Raw genomic sequence first — 15,239 nt, 5'->3', positions numbered from 1 at the left:
TTACTTTATATATATATATATATTTGCGTTTTGTACACAGTTGTTACTGTTTCCTGTTTTTTTGAGAACCAGTTTGGTGTAGTGGTTAAGTGTGCGGATTCTAATCTAGGAGAACCGGGTTTGATTCCCCACTCCTCCACTTGCAGCCTCTGGAATGGCCTTGGGTCAGCCAGAGCTCTCTTATCTGGGAGAACCGGGTTTGATTCCCCACTCCTCCTCTTGCAGCTGCTGGAATAGCCTTGGGTCAGCCAGAGCTCTCTTATCTGGGAGAACCGGGTTTGATTCCCCACTCCTCCACTTGCACATTCTGGAATGGCCTTGGGTTAGCCATAGCTATAGCAGGAGTTGATAAATAGTTTGGTGTAGTGGTTGGGGGCGCCAGACTCTGATCTGGAGAGCCAGATTTGATTCCCCACTCCTCCACTTGCAGCTGCTGGAATGGCCTTGGGTCAGCCAGAGGTCTCTTATCTGGGAGAACTGGGTTTGATTCCCCCCCCCCTCCACTTGCACCTGCTGGAATGGCCTTGGGTCAGCCATAGCTACAACAGGAGTTGTCCTTGAAAGGGCAGCTGCTGTCAGAGCTCTCTCAGCCCCACCCACCTCACAGGGTGTCCGTTGTGGGGGAGGAAGATAAAGGAGATGGTGAGCCTCTCTGAGTGGAGGGCAGGGCATAAGTCTCATATCTTCTTCTTCTGCTGCTGCTGCTGCTGCTATAGACTGTGTTGCCACTTTTGTAAGGTGTAACTTACGTGTGGGCCCTGAGCTGCAGTTTGCTGCAGACAATCTCACATGGCAACCCACGAGGAGTTGCGTAAGGGAGAAGCAGTGTAGGAGCCGCGTCTCAGCCTCCGCCCCCTCCACACACCCCTTCTTGTCTCCCGCTGCAGTTTCCGCCGCCATGGCCGACTCTCAGGACTTGCTGGCGCTGGAGCGCGAGGTGACGGATGAGCTGGGCATCTCCATGGAGGAGCTCCGCCAGTTCATCGACGAGGAGCTGGAGAAGTCGGAGCAGATCCGGCAGCGGAAGGAGGAGCTGAAGCGCCTGGAGGAGTACGTGAAGCGGAAGGAGGACGAAGTGGCTCTGGTGGACCAGCTCCTGGACAACGCCGTGAAGTAAGCCGCTGGCTGGGGACGTCCTACTCCTCGGCAAACAAGGCCCCAAAAGCAGCTGGTGGGAATTGGTTTAGAATCTTCATAGCCTTCCTTCCCCAAGGTGACTTAAAGAAGTCCCAAAACAGTTTGGTATAGTGGTTGGGGGCGGTGGACTCTGATCTGAAGAGCCGGATTTGATTCCCTACTCCAGTTTGGTGTAGTGGTTAAGTGCACGGACTCTTATCTGGGAGAACTGAGTTTGATTCCCCACTCCTCCCCTTGCAGCTGCTGGAATGGCCTTGGGTCAGCCAGAGCTCTCTCATCTGGGAGAACCGGGTTTGATTCCCCACTCCTCCACATGCACCTGCTGGAATGGCTTTGGGTCAGCCAGAGCTCTCTTATCTGGGAGAACCGGGTTTGATTTCCCACTCCTCCACTTGCAGCTGCTGGAATGGCCTTGGGTCAGCCAGAGCTCTCTTATCTGGGAGAACCGGGGTTGATTCCCCCCTCCTCCACTCGCAGCTGCTGGAATGGCCTTGGGTTAGCCAGAGCTATCATAGGAGTTGTCCTTGAAAGGGCCGCTTCTATCAGAGCTCTCTCAGTCCCACCCGCCTCACAGGGTGTCTGTTGTGGGGGAGGAAGATATAGGAGATTGTGAGCCTCTCTGAGTCTCTGATTCAGAGAGAAGGGCGGGGTATAAATCTGCAGTTGTTTTCTTCTTAAGTGTGCAAACTCTTATCTGGGAGAACCGGGTTCGATTCCTCACTCCCCTCCACTTGCAGCTGCTGGAATGGCCTTGGGTCAGCCATAGCTCTCACAGAGCTGTCCTTGAAAGGGCCACTTCTGTCAGAGCTCTCAGTCCCACCCACCTCTGTTGTGGGGGAAGAAGATAAAGGAGATTGTTAGCTGCTCTGAGACTCTGGTTCATAGAGAAGGGCGGGTATAAATCTGCAGTCGTCTTCTTTTTCTTCTTCACATGCAGCCAGCTAGGTGACCTTGGGTCAATCCCGGTTCTCTCAGAACTCTCTCAGCCCCACCTCCCTCACAGGATGTCTGTTGTGGGGAGAGGAAGGGAAAGGAGATTGTGAGTCGCCCTCTGAGATTCCAAGTGAAGGGCGGGGTATAAATCCAATCTCCTCCTCCTATCTTTCTTTTTCTTCCTCCTCCTGTAAGGGTTCTTAGGCCCGATGTCTATTTCCGCTATTTCTTCAAGCAAGGAACGGCAGGATATGAACATATGAACATATATGAACATATGAAGCTGCCTTCTAATGAATCAGACCCTTGGTCCATCAAAGTCGGTATTGTCTACTCAGACTGGCAGGGGCTCTCCAGGGTCTCAAGCTGCGGTTTTTCACACCTATTTGCCTGGACCCTTTTATGGAGATGCCAGGGATTGAACCTGGGACCTTCTGCTTACCAAGCAGGTGCTCTACCACTGAGCCACCATCCCTCCCTTAACTGGCAGCGGCTCTCCAGGGTCTCAAGCTGAGGTTTTTCACACCTATTTGCCTGGACCCTTTTTTGGAGATGCCGGGGATTGAACCTGGGACCTTCTGCTTACCAAGCAGATGCTCTACCACTGAGCCACCGTCCCTCCCCCTAGACAAGTTCAGACCCTTGACAAGTTCAGAATGTCCTGCTTTCCAAAAACGGTACCAAGAAGCCTTAGCATTCCCAAAGGATCTTACTTACTTGATTACAGTATTTCTATCCCACTTTCTGTGGCGTTTAAGGCAACTTAGAAGAACAGGGCAAACGTTTTCAGTTAAAAGCAAACAATGGAATAGCAAAACTGGCAACTTGAAGTGTACTCCGAAATAAATTGGCAGCCGATGGCGTTGTTTCCAAACGGGCAACACAGGTTCTTGGCAGGCTGTTGCGTTCTGGACCAGTTGTAACTTCCGGGTTGTCTTCAAGGCTAGCCCCACACGGAGCGCGTTGCAGTAATCCAGCCATGAGGTTACAGAAACGTGGATCGGGGTGGCCTGATAAGCTGAATTTAGGTACAAAGAGAGTTGGTGAATCAGATGCGGTTGGTCAAAGGCACTTCTGGCCACACCCCGGCCTGCTTTTTATACGGCCAGGTGAGGTCCACAAGTGCCCCAGATTCTTAACCTGTTCTGAAAAGACGAATGACGCTCAGTCTAGGACAAGGGTGGCCAAACTGGTTTAATGTAAGAGCCACATAGAATAAATGTTGGATGTTTGAGAGCAGGGAGGGAGAGAAGGAAAGTGAATAAATGGGGTAGGAAGGAAGAAGAAGATTGCAGATTTATACCCCGCCCTTCTCTCTGAATCCGAGCAGCTTACAATCCCCTTTTATCTCCTTCCCCCAAACAGACACCTTCTGAAGTAGTTGGGGCTGAGAGAGTTCTCACAGCAGCTGCCCTTTCAAGGAAAGCTCTTTGAGAGCTACAGCTGACCCAAGGCCATTCCAGCAGCAGCAAGCGAAGGAGTGGGGAATCGAACCCGGTTCTCCCTCATAAGAGAGCTCTGGCTGACCCAAGGCCATTCCAGCAGGTGCAAGCGGAGGAGTGGGGAATCGAACCCGGTTCTCCCTGATAAGAGTCTGCGCACTTCACTACTACGGTAAACTCACAGGAGGGAGAGGTGAAGAGAAAGCAGCTTTAAGTTTAAATGTATTCTCCAAGCCGCTGGCTGCCCTGGTTTGGAGAAGTGGCGTCCACAAGCATAGCCACTTTCAAGAAGGGGTTAGATAAAAATATGGAGCAGAGGTCCATCAGTGGCTATTAGCCACAGTGTGTGTGTGTGTGTATATATATATATATATATATATATATATATATATATATATATATATATATATATTTGGCCGCTGTGTGACACAGAATGTTGGACTGGATGGGCCATTGGCCTGATCTAACATGGCTTCTCTTATGTTCTTATGTTCTTAAGTGATGTAAAGAGAGCAATGCCTTCCCCAAGCTGGCCACAGTGTGTGTGAAAGAGCCACGTGTGGCTCCTGAGCCACAGTTTGGCCACCCCTAGTCTAGGACAAATAGATTTCGTTTAAAATTCTGCCTGGGGCAGAGACAGATGACAAAGGGAAGTTTTTGTCCCTCCAACAGAATACTAGAACTTGAGGGCATCCGGTGAAGCTGATGGGCAGGAGGTTCAGGATGGAGACATGACAGAGAGTGATTCAAATATGGAATTTCCTACCATAGGAGGCACCGAAGACCACAGGAATAAACAGCTTTGAAAGGGGATTAGGTAGATTCACAGAGGATTATCAATGGCTACACGCCATGGAGAGTGAGAGGAACCTCCACATTCAGAGGCACGAAGCCTCTTGGGTCCCAGAACCTGGAGGCAACATCAGGGGAAGGCCTCAGCCTCCCTGCCCTGTTGTTGGCCCTCCAGAGGAACTGGCTGGCCCCTGTGTGAGAGAGGAGGCTGGACTAGATGGACCCTCCCTGGTCTGACCCAGCAGGGCTCTTCCGATGTCCTTCTCAGGGAAGGCCTTGGCCTCTCTGCCCTGTTGTTGGCCCTCCAGAGGAACTGGCTGGCCACTGTGTGAGACAGGAGGCTGGACTAGATGGACCCTCCCTGGTCTGACCCAGCAGGGCTCTTCTGAGGTTCTTCTCAGGGGAAGGCCTCGGCCTCTCTGCCCTGTTGTTGTCCCTCCAGAAGAACTGGTTGGCCACTGTGTGAGACAGGAGGCTGGACTAGATGGACCCTCCCTGGTCTGACCCAGCAGGGCTCTTCTGATGCTCTTCTCAGGGGAAGGCCTCGGCCTCCCTGCCCTGTTGTTGGCTCTCCAGAGGAACTGGCTGGCCCTTGTGTGAGACAGGAGGCTGGACTAGATGGACCCTCCCTGGTCTGACCCAGCAGGGCTCTTCTGATGCTCTTCTCAGGGGAAGGCCTCGGCCTCCCTGCCCTGTTGTTGGCTCTCCAGAGGAACTGGCTGGCCCCTTTGTGAGACAGGAGGCTGGACTAGATGGACCCTCCCTGGTCTGACCCAGCAGGGCTCTTCTGATGCTCTTCTCAGGGAAGGCCTTGGCCTCTCTGCCCTGTTGTTGGCCCTCCAGAGGAACTGGTTGGCCACTGTGAGACAGGAGGCTGGACTAGATGGACCCTCCCTTGTCTGACCCAGCAGGGCTCTTCCGATGTTCTTCTCATGGAAGGCCTTGGCCTCCCTGCCCTGTTGTTGGCTCTCCAGAGGAACTGGCTGGCCACTGTGTGAGACAGGAAGCTGGACTAGATGGACCCTCCCTGGTCTGACCCAGCAGGGCTCTTCTGATGTTCTTCTCAGGGGAAGGCCTCGGCCTCCCTGCCCTGTTGTTGGCTCTCCAGAGGAACTGGCTGGCCACTGTGTGAGACAGGAGGCTGGACTAGATGGACCCTCCCTGGTCTGACCCAGCAGGGCTCTTCTGATGCTCTTCTCAGGGAAGGCCTTGGCCTCTCTGCCCTGTTGTTGGCCCTCCAGAGGAACTGGCTGGCCCCTGTGTGAGACAGGAGGCTGGACTGGATGGACCCTCACTGGTCTGATCTAGCAGGGCTCTTCTGAGGTTCTTCTCAGGGGAAGGCCTCGGCCTCTCTGCCCCGTTGTTGGCTCTCCAGAGGGACTGGTTGGCCCCCTTGTGAGACAGGAGGCTGGAATGGATGGACCCTCCCTGGTCTGATCTAGCAGGGGTCTTCTGATGTTAGGGTTTGTAGAATCTTTTGGGCTCAAGTGCTGTGTTCTACTGGAGAAAGTTTTTCTTCCAGACGTTTCGTTCTCAGCTGTGGAGAACATCCTCAGTGGCGTTGCAGCTGGAGCAGGCGTTCTGACCTTGGCTGCTGTGCATTGAGTGAGGCCAGGGCTGCTGGAGAGCTGCTATTTCTAGGCTGGAGGGGGTATGGTGAGAGGGCAATTGGTTTGTGAATGTACCCATTGTTTGGTGGGGCTTCCTGGAAGGGTAGTGATAAGGAAACTGGCTGTGGAATGTGACCATTGTTTTGTGTTGATTGCTGGGAGGGTTAGAAGGGGTGTGAAGATAAGGAAGATGGGTGTTGATTGTGCTGATTGTTCTCTGGAATGTGCTGGTTGTTCTGTGACCTTCTGCAATTTGTAGTCTGTAGGGTGTTTTGCAGAGCTGGATACCAAGAATGGTGGATGGAAATGCCTTCTTCCTTTCTGTTAAAGTTGTGCTGGTGTTTGTAAATCTCAATAGCTTCTCTGTTCAGGTGGGTGTGATAATGTGAGACCGTAGAAAGGACGGTCAGAACATAAGAACATTAGAGAAGCCATGTTGGATTAGGCCAATGGCCCATCCAGTCCAACACTCTGTGTCACACAGTGGCCAAAAAAAAGGAGGTTCACAGGTGGGCTAGAAGCCCTCTCACTTTGCCCCCCCCCCCCCCAAGCACCAAGAATACAAAGCATCACTGCCCCAGACAGTTCCAATAATATGCTGTGGCTAATAGACACTGATGGACCTCTGCTCCATATTTTTATCCAAATCCCTCTTAAAGATGGCTATGCTTGTAGCCGCCACCACCTCCTGTGGCAGTTAATTTGCCTTTATGCCCTGTTGTTGACCCTCCAGAGGAACTGGCTGGCCTCTGTGTGAGACAGGAGGCTGGACTAGATGGACCCTCCCTGGTCTGACCCAGCAGGGCTCTTCCGATGTTCTTCTCATGGAAGGCCTTGGCCTCTCTGCCCTGTTGTTGACCCTCCAGAGGAACTGGCTGGCCACTGTGTGGGACAGGAGGCTGGACTGGTTGGATCCTCACTGGAGCTGAGGGAGCTGGGCATGTTTAGCCTGGAGAGGAGGCGGCTGAGAGGTGATATGATCACCATCTTCAAGTACTTGAAGGACTGTCCTACAGAGGATGGTGCAGAATTGTTTTCTGTGGCCCTAGAAGGTAGGACCAGAACCAGTGCGTTGAAATTAAAATAGTTTCCGGCTCAACATTAGGAAGAACTTCCTAACCATTAGAGCGATTCCTCAGTGGAACAGGCTTCCTTGGGAGGTGGTGGGCTCTTCTTCCTTGGAGGTTTTTAAACAGAAGCTAGATGGCCATCTGACAGCAATGAGGATCCTGTGAATTTAGGTGGAGGTATTTGTGAGTTTTCTGCATTGTGCAGGGGGTTGGACTAGACGACCCTGGAGGTCCTTTCCAACACTATGATTCTGTGGTCTGATCCAGCAGGGCTCTTCTGCTGTTCTTCTCAGGGAAGGCCTCAGCCTCTCTGCCCTGTTGTTGGCCCTCCAGAGGAACTGGTTGGCCCCTGTGTGAGACAGGAGGCTGGACTAGATGGACCCTCTCTGGTCTGACCCAGCAGGGCTCTTCTGATGCTCTTCTCAGGGGAAGGCCTTGGCCTCTCTGCCCTGTTGTTGGCGTGAGACAGGCAGCTGGACATCCTCTCAGTGGAGTTTATTTTTCATATAGTTGACTTTCCAGCAATAGAAACTTTCCCGGCTGGTCTCCTGGAAGTGGTTCTTACTCATCTTAGAAAAGTAGCTTTTTAGAAGTCAGAATCCATTGGAGCATTAGCATCCCAGGATGCAGTGCTGAAAACAGGTAAGCAGAAACAGAAGTTCCCTGACCCTGAGTCTCTTACCCCATAGAGCTGTTGACCAGTGTGAAGTGATGGTCAAAGATGTCTACACCAACCTGGGACTGGAGTATCGCGAGACGGACTCAGAGGAGGACAACGCGTCTTCCAAGCCAATGGAAGTGATCGAGATCCCGGACGAAGATGATGATGTCATGAGTGTGGATTCTGGTGAGAAGTCTTCTGAGATCAGATTCAGGGTTATTTCCCCCTTACAGTGGCTCCGAAGTCATCCTTGGGGAATTTGTTAGCAGGATGCAACAGAAAGTTGGGTTGTGTGACACCACCTGTCAGGGATACTGCCTCTGAATAGAGATTTAAAATTTTCGGAAATTTTGAAGCTTGGGAAAAAAAACCCAGGTTTAAAAAAAAAAAAAAAACCTGGAAATTTTCTGAAAATTGAAAAAAAAATGCCACGTTAGTACTTTTTTCTTTTCCAGATTAAAAGTCATTCTGTTACTTTAGGAACAAAACAATGTGACTATGGACAGTTTTACTTGGCATGAAATTATCACAACTAGCATATTAAAAATATAGTGTATCCAAACAATTGTTACCAACAGAATTTACTTTTTAAATAATATTTATTTGTAATTTCTACAAACAGAGCAACAGTCTTCTGAACTGTGTTCTAGTTTATGTGGAACAGACAAAAAAAACCCCTCCACAAAACAATTTTTAAAAATCCAGAAGTCACCATAATTCATATTTCCTCTCCACAGTATTAAATAAAAATAAAAAACTCATTCTCATAAAAAGAACTGAAGGGGGGGGGTGTATAGAAGGGAGTGTGGGACTAAGTTTCAGTGAATGGGCATGACCTAGGCCTTGCTTGTCCTAAGTGCACAGAAATTAGAATAATCTGATACCATACATTTTTTTTAGAAATGATTGGAAAATATTTGAACACCTCGTCTTAAAATATTTTATTCATCATGTTAAAATAAAACGTTCCATAATCAATTTCTTTTCTTTTCTTTTATTCAATTTTTCGAGGGGCTTCAGGAAAAATTTTTTTCCAGTTTTTTTCTGGGCCTTCACATCTCTACCTCTGAATATGGAGGTTCTAATCTTTCAAGCCATCTTGAGATTTTATTCTGCTTTATTACTTTTGGTGCTGGGGGGCCACAGTGGGGGAGGGCTTCCAGAGTTCTGAACCTCCTGGTGTACCTCATAAGAATGTAAGAAAAGCCATGTTGGATCAGGCCCCTCCAGTCCAACACTCTGTGTCACACAGTGGACAAAATCCAGTGGCCACCAGCAGGGCCAGAACTCCAAAAACACTCCCACTGTTGCCCCCCAAGCACCAAGAAGACACCATCACCACGCCAGACAGAGTGTTACACTTACTACTAGTAGCCACTGATGGACCTCTGCTCCATATGTTCATCCAGTCTCCTCTTGAAGCTGGCTATTATTGACCTCCTGATGGCTTCTGGGTTTTGCCCACTGTGTGACACAGAGTGTTGGACTGGATGGGCCACTGGCCTGATCCAACATGGCTTCTCTTATGTTCTTATGTCTGGGGCAGTGATGCTCTGTATTCTTGATGCTGGGGGCGGGGCACAGTGGGAGGGCTTCTAGTGTCCTGGCCCAACTGATGAACCTCTTGATGGCACTTGGTTTTTATGGCCACCGTGTGACACAGAGTGTTGGACTGGAGGGGCCATTGGCCTGATCCAACATGGCTTCTCTTATGTTCTTACTTCTGGGGCAGTGAAAGGGCTTCTAGTGTCCTGGCCCTACTGGTGGACCTCCTGATGGCCCCTGGGTTTTGTCCACTGTGTGACACAGAGTATTGGACTGGATGGGCCACTGGCCTGATCCAACATGGCTTCTCTTATGTTCTTATGTGACACAGAGTGTTGGATTGGAGGGGCCACTGGCCTGATCCAACATGGCTTCTCTTATGTTCTTATGTGACACAGAGTGTTGGACTGGATGGGCCACTGGCCTGATCCAGCATGGCTTCTCTTCTGTTCTTATGTGACACAGAGTATTGGACTGGATGGGCCGCTGGCCTGATCCAACATGGCTTCTCTTACGTTCTTATGACAGTTTTCCCCCCTCTTAATTGCAGGTGACGCAAGTAACAAAACCGCCAAGGACCAGTCTTTGGTGAGTGGAGCGGGACTGGGTTGGCCCAATCATCTGGTGGTTGTCAGAACTTCTGTTTTGCTAACGTGGTCGGGGCCGGGGTCTCTTCTAGGAACACTGAAATTGTTTTTTTAAAAGGGAAACGTCACCTCCTATGTCTCTTTCCTTTTCGGTAGAAAAGGGCAAGTGTCCAGTAGCACCTTAAAGACTAACAAAATGTATAAAAGGATATGAGTTTTTCGGATAACTGCTTGCAGACGCTCTCCCTGCCACAAATTTTATAAGTGTTGAAGATGTAGTAGCAGCAAAGTGGATAGACAGAGCCCCACCAACTCTTTTGGCCTGGCAGCAGCGATTATGGGAATATTTAATAATGAACAAAATATCTGTCCAATCTCAGCACCTATAGAAAATTATGAATCTCGCTTCATTGCTATATGGTTTCCTATATGTTACCTGATGGAACAATACTGTGTGCAATTCTGGTCACCGCACCTCAAAAAGGATATTATAGCATTGGAAAAAGTGCAGAAAAGGGCAACTAGAAGGATTAAAGGTTTGGAACACTTTCCCTATGAAGAAAGGTTAAAACGCTTGGGGCTCTTTAGCTTGGAGAAACGTTGACTGTGGGGTGACGTGATAGAGGTTTACAAGATTATGCATGGGATGGAGAAAGCAGAGAAGGAAGTCCTTTTCTCCCTTTCTCACAATACAAGAACTCGTGGGCATTCAATGAAATTGCTGAGCATTCGGGTTAGAACAGATAAAAGGAGGTACTTCTTCACCCAAAGGGTGATTAACATGTGGAATTCACTGCCACAGGAGGTGGTGGCAGCTACAAGCATAGCCAGCTTCAAGAGGGGGTTAGATAAAAATATGGAGCAGAGGTCCACAGTGTGTATATATATGCATATATATACATATATATAAATTTTTGGCCACTGTGTGATACAGAGTGTTGGACTGGATTGGCCATTGGCCTGATCCAACATGGCTTCTCTTATGTTCTTAAAGTGTTCCAACCCTTAAATCATTCTAGTTGCCCTTTTCTTTTTTATTGCAATCGCACACTGTCTTAACATTTTCAGTGAGTTATCTACCACGACCCCAAGATCTCTCTCTTGGTCAGTCTCTGTCAGTTCACACCCCATCAACTTGTATTTGTAGCTGGGATTCTTGGCCCCAGTGTGCATTACAATAAAACTTTCAATTGTGAGGGGGGAAGAATATTATTATATTAGTACAATACAACGTTAAAAAGGTAAAAGTAGTCCCTTGTGCAAGCACCAGTCGTTTCCGACTCTGGGGTGACTCTGCTTTCGCAACGTTTTCACGGCAGACTTTTTACGGGGTGGTTTGCCATTGCCTTCCCCAGTCATCTACGCTTTCCCCCCAGCAAGCTGGGTCCTCATTTTACCAACCTTGGAAGGATGGACAGCTGAGTCAACCTTGAGCCGGCTACCTGAAAACCCAGCTTCCCCTGGGGATCGAACTCAGATCGTGAGCAGAGCTTTGGACTGCAGGACTGCAACTCTGCCACTCTGCGCCACGGGGCTGCTTATAATACAGCGTTACGAGGCTATGTTTTAATGTAATTCACCAAAAAAATGCCCTTGAAGGTGGTGCCGGACTCTGGCTCTTTTCTGCCGCTACAGACAAACACGGCCACACATCTCGAGTGTTCCTTTTTGTGTCCTTTTCGCCCTTTTATGCCTATGCCTCCCTTTTCTACACCCTTGGGTGCGTGCACGTCTCCCCCGAGAGCAGATTTCAGATCTGCAAAGACGTCCGGTCACACAAACCGTTTGCTTCCCCCACCCCTCGTTTTCTTCCCGTAGCTTCGAGAAGCCATGGCTGCCATGAGGAAGTCGGCTCAGGACGTGCAGAAATTTATGGACGCGGTGAACAAAAAGTCCGGCAGCCTGGACTCTCAAAGAGGTGAGTATTTCTTCGGACTATTTCTATGTCCTGTCCTCGGAGTCCCAGTCAAGGTTTCTGTAAAAGGGAAGGATTTGAAAGAAGCCATATCGGGCTGGGACAGCGGCCCCTCCAGCCCAACGCTCTGTGGCAGACAGTGGCCAAACCCCAGAGGCCATCAGGAGGTCCACCTGTGGAGCTAAAACACCAGAAGCCCTCCCCCTCTTGTCCCCCAAGCACCCAGAAGACACAGCATCCCTGCCCCAGACATAAGAGAAGCCATGTTGGATCAGGCCAATGGCCCCTCCAGTCCAACACTGTGTCACAGAAGAACATAAGAGAAGCCATGTTGGATCAGGCCAGTGGCCCCTCCAGTCCAACACTCTGTGTCACAGAAGAACATAAGAGAAGCCATGTTGGATCAGGCCAATGGCACATCCAGTCCAACACTCTGTGTCACAGAAGAACATAAGAGAAGCCATGCTGGATCAGGCCAATGGCCCCTCCAGTCCAACACTGTGTCACAGAAGAACATAAGAGAAGCCATGCTGGATCAGGCCAGTGGCCCCTCTAGTCCAACACTCTGTGTCACATAAGAACATAAGAGAAGCCATGTTGGATCAGGCCAGTGGCCCCTCCAGTCCAACACTCTGTGTCACATAAGAACATAAGAGAAGCCCTGTTGGATCAGGCCAATGGCCCCTCCAGTCCAACACTCTGTGTCCCATAAGAACATAAGAGAAGCCCTGTTGGATCAGGCCAGTGGCCCCTCCAGTCCAACACTCTGTGTCACATAAGAACATAAGAGAAGCCATGTTGGATCAGGCCAATGGCCCCTCCAGTCCAACACTCTGTCACATAAGAACAGAAGAGAAGCCATGTTGGATCAGGCCAGTGGCCCCTCCAGTCCAACTCTCTGTGTCACAAAAGAACATAAGAGAAGCCATGTTGGATCAGGCCAATGGCCCCTCCAGTCTAACACTCTGTCACATAAGAACAGAAGAGAAGCCATGTTGGATCAGGCCAGTGGCCCCTCCAGTCCAACTCTCTGTGTCACAAAAGAACATAAGAGAAGCCATGTTGGATCAGGCCAATGGCCCCTCCAGTCTAACACTCTGTCACATAAGAACAGAAGAGAAGCCATGTTGGATCAGGCCAGTGGCCCCTCCAGTCCAACACTCTGTGTCACATAAGAACTTAAGAGAAGCCATGTTGGATCAGGCCAATGGCCCCTCTAGTCCAACACTCTGTGTCACATAAGAACATAAGAGAAGCCATGCTGGATCAGGCCAATGGCCCCTCTAGTCCAACACTCTGTGTCACATAAGAACATAAGAGAAGCCATGCTGGATCAGGCCAATGGCCCCTCTAGTCCAACACTCTGTGTCACATAAGAACATAAGAGAAGCCATGCTGGATCAGGCCAATGGCCCCTCCAGTCCAACACTGTGTCACATAAGAACATAAGAGAAGCCATGCTGGATCAGGCCAGTGGCCCCTCTAGTCCAACACTCTGTGTCACATAAGAACATAAGAGAAGCCATGCTGGATCAGGCCAATGGCCCCTCCAGTCCAACACTGTGTCACAGAAGAACATAAGAGAAGCCATGCTGGATCAGGCCAGTGGCCCATCCAATCCAGCACTGTGTCACACAGTTGCCAAAAAACCCAGGTGCCATCAGGAGGTCCATCAGTGGGGCAGGACACTAGAAGCCCTCCCACTGTGCCCCCCCCCAAAGAACCAAGAATACAGAGCATCCCTGCCCCAGACATAAGAACATCAGAGAAGCCATGTTGGATCAGGCCAATGGCCCCTCCAGTCCAACACTCTGTGTCACACAGTGGGCAAACCCAGGTGCCATCAGGAGGTCCATCAGTGGGGCCAGGACACTAGAAGCCTTCCCACTGTGCTCCCCCCCAAAGCACCAAGAATACAGAGCATCTCTTGCCCCAGAAAGAGAATTCCCACAATACACTGTGGCTAATAGCCACTGATGGACCTCTGCTCCATATGTTGATCCAATCCCCTCTTGAAGCTGTCTGTGCTTGTAGCTGCCACCCCCTCCTGTGGCAGTGAATCCTTGGCCAATCTGGTCTGGAGGAAATAGCTTCCTGGCCCCCATATGCAAAATGGCTGGGCAGCTAGGGGACCGCTGGGGACAGATGAGCAGGCGGTCGAGTGGTGGCGGGGTTGGATGGGGCCCTCTCGAAGACCAGCCCTCTTCACTGGGGCCTGATGAGAACTCTTGTGGCAGGGTCCCTGCAAGTCAGCCCTGGATGCGAAATCACCCAAGATGGAGACCTGGTGGTGGGCGACCGCGTCTTGGGCAAGAAGCGGACCAAGACCTGGCACAAAGGGACGCTGATCGCAATCCAAGCCGTAGGTGAGAGGGACCGCTTTGCCGTCTTCCATATTGGCTGGATAAGAAGACCGGGGGCGGGGAGGGGTTGGTTATGTTTCTTTCTCATGTCCGCCGAAGCAGGGTGCTCGTTGACAAAAATTATGGTGCATCCAGAAAGATCCACTGGAGCCAGATTTCTGAACTGGGGATGGCCAAACTTGCTTAACATAAGAGCCACGTAGAAAAAACGTCAGATGTTTGAGAGCCGGGAGGGTGGAGAAGAAGAAGAAGAAGACTGCAGATTTATATCCCACCCTTCTCTCTGAATCAGAGACTCAGAGCGGCTTACAATCGCCTATATCTTCTCCCCCCACAACAGACACCCTGTGAGGTGGGTGGGGCTGAGAAGGCTCTCACAGCAGCTGCCCTTTCAAGGACAACCTCTACCAGAGCTATGGCTGACCCAAGGCCATTCCAGCAGGTGCAAGTGGAGGAGTGGGGAATCAAACCCGGTTCTCTCAGATAAGAGTCTGCACACTTAACCACTACACCAAACTGGCTCTCACACCAAACTAGAGGAAGGAAGTAGAAGAAGAATTGCAGATTTATGCCCTGCCCTTCTCTCTGAATCAGAGACTCAGAGTGGCTTACAATCTCCTATATCTTCTCCCCCCCCACAACCCTCCCTGTGAGGTGGGTGGGGCTGAGAGGGATCTCACAGCAGCTGCCCTTTCGAGGACAAAGACTCAGAGTGGCTTACAATTTCCCATATCTTCTCCCCCCACAACAGACACCCTGTGAGTTGTGTGGGGCTGAGAGGGCTCTCACAGCAGCTGCCCTTTCAAGGACAACCTCTGCCAGAGCTATGGCTGACCCCAGGCCATCCCAGCAGGTGTGAGTGGAGGAGTGGGGAATCAAACCCGGTTCTCCCAGATAAGAGTCCACACACTTAACCACCACACCAAACTGGCTTGACAATCTCCTTTACTTTTCTTCCCCCCCACCACCAACACTCCCTGTGAGGTGGGTGGGGCTGAGAGGGCTCTCCCAGCAGCTGCCCTTTCAAGGAGAACCCCTGCAATAGCTATGGCTGACCCAAGGCCATTCCAGCAGCTGCAAGTGGAGGAGTGGGGAATCAGACCCGGTTCTCCCAGAGAAGAGTCTGCACACTTAACCACCACACCAAACTGGAAGGAAGGAAAGGAAGGAAGGAAAACAGATGG

The 15,239-nt window shown here is 50.5% G+C and overlaps 1 protein-coding gene across 2 annotated transcripts in view; it reads left to right on the top strand.

The window, feature by feature from the left end:
• Positions 1-892: 892 nt before the first annotated feature.
• Positions 893-15,239, top strand: part of SETDB1 (SET domain bifurcated histone lysine methyltransferase 1) — a 69,618-nt gene continuing 55,271 nt past the window's right edge. For both annotated transcript variants that reach the window (XM_060256451.1, XM_060256446.1), the window contains exons 1-5: positions 893-1,113; positions 7,674-7,831; positions 9,741-9,778; positions 11,596-11,695; positions 13,930-14,058. In XM_060256451.1, coding sequence (XP_060112434.1) covers positions 899-1,113; positions 7,674-7,831; positions 9,741-9,778; positions 11,596-11,695; positions 13,930-14,058 — 640 coding nt within the window. In that variant the 5' untranslated portion in view covers positions 893-898. The remainder of the gene's footprint in view (positions 1,114-7,673; positions 7,832-9,740; positions 9,779-11,595; positions 11,696-13,929; positions 14,059-15,239) is intronic.

Source organism: Heteronotia binoei, chromosome 1, assembly GCF_032191835.1.
Source record: "Heteronotia binoei isolate CCM8104 ecotype False Entrance Well chromosome 1, APGP_CSIRO_Hbin_v1, whole genome shotgun sequence".
Taxonomy (NCBI): domain Eukaryota; kingdom Metazoa; phylum Chordata; class Lepidosauria; order Squamata; family Gekkonidae; genus Heteronotia; species Heteronotia binoei.
Note: the sequence above shows the minus strand (reverse complement) of the source record. Positions and strands in the feature narration are given on the sequence as shown.